The sequence below is a fragment of the Papio anubis genome, chromosome 4, assembly GCF_008728515.1.
Source record: "Papio anubis isolate 15944 chromosome 4, Panubis1.0, whole genome shotgun sequence".
NCBI lineage: Eukaryota > Metazoa > Chordata > Mammalia > Primates > Cercopithecidae > Papio > Papio anubis.
In genome coordinates this window covers 165,911,630-165,920,267 of record NC_044979.1, presented here as the reverse complement: position 1 = coordinate 165,920,267, position 8,638 = coordinate 165,911,630, and the positions used below count along the sequence as shown (strand labels likewise).

General features: G+C 37.5%; 1 protein-coding gene across 1 annotated transcript; it reads right to left on the bottom strand.

Annotated features, from left to right (window-relative positions):
• Window positions 1–2,454: 2,454 nt before the first annotated feature.
• Window positions 2,455–7,927, bottom strand: LOC116274594 (keratin-associated protein 13-4). The gene has a single exon (XM_031665698.1). The coding sequence runs from the start codon at window positions 5,154–5,156 to the stop codon at window positions 4,686–4,688; it is 471 nt and encodes a 156-aa protein (XP_031521558.1). The 5' UTR covers window positions 5,157–7,927; the 3' UTR covers window positions 2,455–4,685.
• Between the last annotated feature and the right edge of the window lie 711 nt (window positions 7,928–8,638).

Below are 8,638 nucleotides of genomic sequence, written 5' to 3'. Positions count from 1 at the left end.
TATCCCTGATGAACATCGATGCAAAAATCCTCAATAAAATACTGGCAAACCGGATTCAGCAGCACATCAAAAAGCTTATCCACCATGATTAAGTGGGCTTCATCCCTGGGATGCAAGGCTGGTTCAACATTTGCAAATCAATAAACATAATCCAGCATATAAACAGAACCAAAGACAAGAACCACATGATTATCTCAATAGAAGAAGAAAAGGCTTTTGACAAAATTCAACAGCCCTTCATACTAAAAACGCTCAATAAATTTGGTATTGATGGAATGTATCTCAAAATAATAAGAGCTATTTATGACAAACCCACAGCCAATATCATACTGAATGGGCAAAAACTGGAAAAATTCCCTTTGAAAACTGCCACAAGACAGGGATGCCCTCTCTCACCACTCCTATTCAACATAGTGTTGGAAGTTCTGGCTACGGCAATCAGGCAAGAGAAAGAAATCAAGGCTATTCAGTTAGGAAAAGAGGAAGTCAAATTGTCCCTGTTTGCAGATGACATGATTGTATATTTAGAAAACCCCATTGTCTCAGCCCAAAATCTCCTTAAGCTGATAAGCAACTTCAGCAAAGTCTCAGGATACAAAATTAATGTGCAAAAATCACATGCATTCTTATACACCAGTAACAGACAAACAGAGAGCCAAATCATGAATGAACTTCCATTCACAATTGCTTCAAAGAGAATAAAATACCTAGGAATCCAACTTACAAGGGATGTAAAGGACCTCTTCAAGGAGAACTACAAACCACTGCTCAGTGAAATAAAAGAGGACACAAACAAATGGAAGAACATACCATGCTCATGGATAGGAAGAATCAACATCGTGAAAATGGCCATACTGCCCAAGGTTATTTATAGATTCAATGCCATCCCCATCAAGCTACCAATGAGTTTCTTCACAGAATTGGAAAAAACTGCTTTAAAGTTCATATGGAACCAAAACAGGGCCCGCATCTCCAAGACAATCCTAAGTCAAAAGAACAAAGCTGGAGGCATCACGCTACCTGACTTCAAACTATACTACAAGGCTACAGTAACCAAAACAGCATGGTACTGGTACCAAAACAGAGATATAGACCAATGGAACAGAACAGAGTCCTCAGAAATAATACCACACATCTACAGCCATCTGATCTTTGACAAACCTGAGAGAAACAAGAAATGGGGAAAGGATTCCCCATTTAATAAATGGTGCTGGGAAAATTGGCTAGCCATAAGTAGAAAGCTGAAACTGGATCCTTTCCTTACTCCTTATACGAAAATTAATTCAAGATGGATTAGAGACTTAAATGTTAGACCTAATACCATAAAAACCCTAGAGGAAAACCTAGGTAGTACCATTCAGGACATAGGCATGGGCAAAGACTTCATGTCTAAAACACCAAAAGCAACGGCAGCAAAAGCCAAAATTGACAAATGGGATCTCATTAAACTAAAGAGCTTCTGCACAGCAAAAGAAACTACCATCAGAGTGAACAGAGTGAACAAAAGAAACTACCTACAGAATGGGAGAAAATTTTTGCAATCTACTCATCTGACAAAGGGCTAATATCCAGAACCTATGAAGAACTCAAACAAATTTACAAGAAAAAAACAAACAACCCCATCAAAAAGTGGGCAAAGGATATGAAAAGAATTTCTCAAAAGAAGACATTCATACAGCCAACAGACACATGAAAAAATGCTCATCATCACTGGCCATCAGAGAAATGCAAATCAAAACCACAATGAAATACCATCTCACACCAGTTAGAATGGCAATCATTAAAAAGTCAGGAAACAACAGATGCTGGAGAAGATGTGGAGAAATAGGAACACTTTTACACTGTTGGTGGGAGTGTAAACTAGTTCAACCATTATGGAAAACAGTATGGCGATTCCTCAAGGATCTAGAACTAGATGTACCACATGACCCAGCCATCCCATTACTGGGTATATACCCAAAGGATTATAAATCATGCTGCTATAAAGACACATGCACACGTATGTTTATTGTGGCACTATTCACAATAGCAAAGTCTTGGAATCAACCTAAATGTCCATCAGTGACAGACTGGATTAAGAAAATGTGGCACATATACACCATGGAATACTATGCAGCCATAAAAAAGGATGAGTTTGTGTCCTTTGTAGGGACATGGATGCAGCTGGAAACCATCATTCTTAGCAAACTATCACAAGAACAGAAAACCAAACACTGCATATTCTCACTCATAGGTGGGAACTGAACAATGAGATCACTTGGACTCGGGATGGGGAACATCACACACTGGGGCCTATCACGGGGAAGGGGGAGGTGGGGAGAGATTGCATTGGGAGTTATACCTGATGTAAAGGACGAGTTGATGGGTGCTGACGAGTTGATGGGTGCAGCACACCAACATGGCAAAAGTATACATATGTAACAAACCTGCACGTTATGCACATGTACCCTAGAAATTAAAGTATAATAATAATAATAATAATAAAGAATATTGCCATGTATTCACTCTGATTGGTTTTATTCTCCTTCAGTCCAACCTCACCAAAATGGGACTCTGGTTTACATTATTTGTGAGATGTCACAAGAGTCTGCAATTTCACCATTCTTGTTCATAATGTTTGGTATTATTGAAGGCAGCACTTTATATCTATCATCTTGGATCCTAAATCTGAAAAAACTAAGTTATACTCACTATAATAATTAAAATGTTAAGATATGTCATAGCCCTCAGAATTCCTAACATTTTCTTCCTGAGGTGCCATCGAATATTTTTCTATTACTCTAGTATTTGTTATAATAGTTAAAATGTTATTTAAATAAATTAGTTCACCTTCTTTGGAGCTCTTCTCCTAAACTCTAAATTTATTTGTATTTTCATTCTTTATTACTGACACTACTCATGAGGCTAAACAAATAAATCCAATAGTGGATTATATCTATTTAGATGAATAATAATTTTGTAGTATTTCTGTAGTACTAGAAATAGGAAGTATTCCTTGGTTAAACTAGGAGTTGTATTTTTTTAATAAAAGGAAAAGAAAAAACAGAAAAGAATAACAAAACAAGATTCATTCAAGAGATCATATTCTACCAGATCTTTGTTCTGTAAGCCTTGGCCAGTTTTAAACCCTTTTAGAGTCTCCATTCCCCCATGCCTGTAAAGGTCTATAATATATAATATTTGTCTTTTCATAGGGATAAGTATTAAATGAAAATCTGTTACCTGATACCTCTTTCGCTTTCTTGTGTGGTATACACTCACCTATGACCACAGGCATAGCAATGCAAACCATTTTATGTTGGCTTCAACCACCCAACCACCTTTATGTAGACAACATCTGCCCTCAATCATATGCAACACCACTTTTACTGTACCCGGGCTTCTCCCAGGTCACAACTAGGAAAACAGAAGGAGCCCACTGTGATTCTTCCCTTGCATAATTATAAGGTTCCTGAAAATTACACATCTTGGATGTTGTTCAGCCAATGGGAGAAGGAAGTGGATGGATAAATGTTTTTCCACGTTGATCTGATCCTGTGATGGACAATTCTAAGTCATTCTACATGCTCCTAAAAGGTCCTTACAAGATTGAGCCAAGTTGCTCTTCATAAAGTAAACTCAAAAATGCACGCTTTCTTTAGATTTTCCTCTTTGATTCTTTCATCTTCCATAGTGTCTCCTACTTGCTTCCTGGGATCTTGTGCTATATAAACTGTTTGAACCCAAATCTTTGACATTAGCTCTGTTCTGGGGAGAGGAGGATCCACGTAAGACTAATGGATATAAATGCGTGTTCAACATGGCTCAGGTGTGTTGCCGTTAGCTTGATTGGGGTTGAGCCTTGAGGAAGCATCAGTAGGTTACCCAAGCCTCCTGGACCCAATCATTCCCACTTAAGATCGCTGGTGAACGATCCTTACTCTCCTTACCAGTGGGAGGTAGGAACCTTGGCACTTACGCCTGCTAACAAAGAGCAAAGTGTCTGTCCTAGCAGTTGTTTAAGTTTCACTTTTCTCTTGGTTGAAAATCCACATTCAGATACTAGACTTTAAGTAACCTTTAGTATAAGCATACAGTTTACCTTATAAATTACATCCTAGTCTTGTTGTCTGCATTTCTAGTTTATTCATCAAATCTGCTTTCCTGTATCAGCAGAAATGCATATCCTTCATTCTTAGACAACTCTCACTGCTGTTGAGACAAGTCTGCAGATGCAAACTATGGTCTTCCAGAAATGATTACTCTTAATAAACAACATACCTAATTTCAAGAGAAATGATCTCAAATCTGTCACATTATATGTGCCCCAAATCCAGTTACACAGTCATATTGATTTTTACTTAAATCTCCAAAATTCTTGAATGCAAAAATGTAAGCAAAATAATAATAATAAAATAATAACAATGTGAATAATATATTTGGGTGCCAGATTACGTAAATTTATTAGATTAAAATTTCCATTTTCAACAGTTTTTGGATGAAAATCAGATAGCATATATTCGATCAATGGTAAAGATATTAGAACTTAATATTAGGTTACTTATTAATTTCACAGTCTGCCAGAAGTTGGTGATGCAAGAAGCTGGTGGAAGAAGAATAAAAGGATATTGGGAACTGGCAAGAATGAAAACAATGGCTGCATTCAGTAGAGACTTTGATCCCAATACTCAAAAGGATCTAGAAATTTAGCAGGTGAATTGATAGAAGCGAGATCCACAGATTGGTCTATAACAAGAAGACTGCCAGGCTCTAGAAGCTAAGTAGTTTGGGTAGCAGAATCTGGATCCATAACTCAGGGAAGGAAAACCACAACCTCCATATTTCAGGAATCTGAAGCCACTGGATCCACTTCCCAGCGAGTAGCAGCTCCTAGATCCATAGCCCTGGGAGCGACAGCTGCTGGACCCAAAGCCTAGAGATCTGGTGCAAGTTGTCTGGCAGGGACTGCAAAGCATGGAGGTCCTGCGGCGGTAGCAGGATTTCCGGCAGCTGGTGGGCTCCCAGCAGGTCTTCTGACAGTTCCTGTAGAGAGAGGAGCCCAGCTGGCAGACGCTGGGAGAGCAGAGTGCAGTGCTGTAGGGGTTGCAGCCTGGGTAGTGCAGGTAGCCCCCAAAGGAGCGGGAGGAGAAGTTTCCAGAGCAGCAGTTGTAGGACATGCTGATGAGCTGTGAGTTCAGTTGAGTGTACCCGGGAAGATTCTGAGTTTTAATGTTGCATCCTGGACAAGGGCATTTATATCCTCTCAGCAATAGGTGTGGTGCCCAACAGAGTCATCCTTTACATATTTGTGGTCCCTCATTTACATATGTGTAACTCCATAATCTTGTCTGTAATTGCATTTGAATACTTTTCCATGTATTGTATTTATGGGTGCTATAATTTTGGTGTTACAGCACAAAGCCAAATGAACTGCACTTATGTCAGAAATGCTATGACTGTTTTACGTTAATGTCTAGTTCATCATGAGAAGGAAAGCTCTTCCTGTTTCTTTGGCACATGCTACCTGCCTCTTTTCCTGTGTACTCACATCTGGCTTTGCTAGTGGATGTTTTCCTCCTAAGAGTGGGGAAAGAGATAACATTAGTTTTTTTCTGGTGCAATGTATTAGTTTCTACCTGGATGAGAACATTTGTGAAAATGATCTGTCTTGTCACCATTCATTGCTATACTCCAAAATTACTTTGTGGTTATTTTTTAGGGCAGTAAGAGAAAATTAATACATTAAGTACTACAGTTATAAAGTGTGTCTCATATCCAGTGAAGAAAGATCAAGAACAGGCAAACCAGAGATAGAAAGAAATGGCCAGAAACTGAAAGAAACCTTGCCATGTATTTAAAGACAAGATAACAAAAAGAAGTTTGACTGACACACAGTTACAGAGAAGATCAATTTGAGGTCCATCTCTATTCTGCCAAACAGCTGAATGCTTATCTGCTGAAGGGAGGAAACAAGTGAAAGAGAAACAAAAAGTTAGTTCAGGAATTTCAGAATTTTTTCCCTATTGCATTCAAGCTGGCATGTGTCTTGTCTCAATGTCTTCATGAGAAAAAATTTTCAAAATTAGAAATCTTATGAACTTTGATATATTTATCAGCTACTTTTATAATTATCCAGGGCTTCTACTTTCTTAGAATGTCTCTACCTTTCCATACTACTGGTTTTTAATGACTTTTTGCCACTTGTAGAACCAGGTACCATCCTACATTTTCCTATGAAAATGGGAAGTTTCTTTGTTCCCCAGTCCTCTTTTCCTCAGCATGGTAGATGAATGTTCCTCTTATTTTCTGTCTCTCTCTTCCTCTGACTCTCTTTCCCTCTATTTTTCTTTTTTTTCTTCTGTGCTTAAGTTTGATTTTATCTTGTTTCTTTTTTTCACTTGTCATATTTTATGTTTTGTTCATTTGTTTGTTTGCCTCTGCTGAATTATAGATTCCATATTGAAAAATAAAAATTGGACAGCTTTGTCATATTCTTTGAGGATAGCCACTCTGTAAGTTTATTCACAAAATATTCTATGTTGAAATACAAGTAGTTAAATTATATTCAGGACCAAAGAAAGTGTACTGTCATGGTTTTATTTTATAATAAAATATAATAAACTTACAACAATAATGTTAGAAATTTTCTCGATTAAAATGTATGGCAATATTGAAAAGTAACTTAATATAGGCCTTCCAGAAGGAAGAAGAATGAAGAAAGAAGCAAATACGGCCAATTCAAGTATCTATTCCGTGAGTTACTTTCTATTTTTCAATAGCAGTTGATTTCTCCTTACCTTGTGCCTTAGAAAGTAGGTTTGGAAACTATTCCTTCCCCATTTTCTTTTGTTTCAAACGTAACTCTTTAAAATAATCTTGAATACCAAACTTACGAGTTAAATGGGGAGCATGAATTTATTCAGGCGAAACTGAGGGATTTAGTGAATTTGTCTTCAGTTAATCCAGGTTCCTTATTCAAAAATCCTTTTCTGAACCAGTTATTGTGAAAAGAGGTGTTCTTCCCTTCTCTCTGCCTCTAAATCTCTAAAACTTTGTTCACATTAATTTCATAAAAGTTTAAGAAGAACTTGTAAATGCCACGACTTTGGACTCACTTCATCTTGGAGATCGTATTATTTGTTTTGTCTAATATGGAGCCTCATCATTGTTGTTTCTTTTTTTAACTGAATTATTTATCAACAATTAAAAATTGAGATCTTTCACATAAAATATATGGCTCAGGGATATACATCAAAAGCCTTCTGATCTTTTGACAGATGATTCTTTTCACTGGGCTATGAATAATGGCTTTGGATATTTGAGATATGTTTTCAACAGAGTCTCATCCATAGTTGAAAATTACATCTTTTGGCACCTACCTGCTTCTCTTTTCTAAAATACCAGTCAACATGTCTCTAACATGCTGGAAAATCTTGTTTTCACTAACCGTCCAGGTTACAACCTCAATAAGCAAAAGCCAATACTTCTACATAAAGATTGAAAATAGAAAAAAAGAGTATGAGTCGTATGTAATATAGATAAAAAGTGTACCTTGTTTATCATAGGTATCTAAGCAAAAGAAAGAGGAGAGAATGGGGCAGAAACAATATTTGAAGAGAGTACAGTTGGGAATTTACCAATCTTGATAAAAGGCATCAACTCACATGTGAAATAATAGGAGAATGGTGTAGATCTAGTCTAACTAAGGTGGAGATGGCTGAAAAAATGGGTTTTAGCGGACATTACCTGGAGAGTGTCTGAATATAAGCTCCAAAACTAAACTCAAAAGTTTTTTTATTGTTTCTTTAAATCATTGAACAACTGAAATAATTTTTTTTTTGTTTACCCTGATTGGCATACTCGAGATAAAATGTTCAGTTTAAATTTTTTACTATCCATCAAAAAATTGGTTTACTTTTTGTATTAGTCTATTCTCATACTGCTATAAACTACTACTACTTTATAAATTATCTGGTAATTTATAAAGAAAAGAGGTTTAATTGATTCACAATTCTGCAGGCTGTACAGGATGCATGGCTGGGAAGGCCTCAGGAAACTTACAATCGTGGTGGAAAATGAAGGGGAAGCAGGCAGTCCTACAAGGCTGGAGCAGAAGGAAGAGAGTGAAGGGCGAGGTGCTACACATTTTTAAACAACCAGATCTCATGAGAACTCACTCACCAGCATGAGAACAGCAAAGGGGAAGTCCACACCCATGATCCAATCACCTCCCACCAGGCCTTCCCCAATATTGCGGATTACAATTTGACTTGAGATTTGGGCAGGGACACAAATCCAAACAGTATCACTTTTTAAAAAGTATAAACAAGATTCAATATTTACAGACATTCTGCATTTTTTCTCTTTCTAGAGTCTCCCCTGGGAGAGGTTGGGAGAGTTGTAAGATTTGGACATAGGTCTGGCCCAAGTGAAGGAGAAAGAGAAAGAGAAAGAAGTGCTTGAGACCTATGCAGGGGACAGTAGCTCTTTAAGGTCATTGAGGAAACCCTGAGTCAAAGCTGGCTGTCAAGTATCTTCCAGGAATCCCTATATCTCCACTGTGCTCAGTCTTTGCCTGGGAGCAGCCCAGAGAAAGCAAGCCTTCCCAAAAAGTGCAGTGTTAACTTTTAGAACACAGCAGGTAGGGTCATTGGTTATT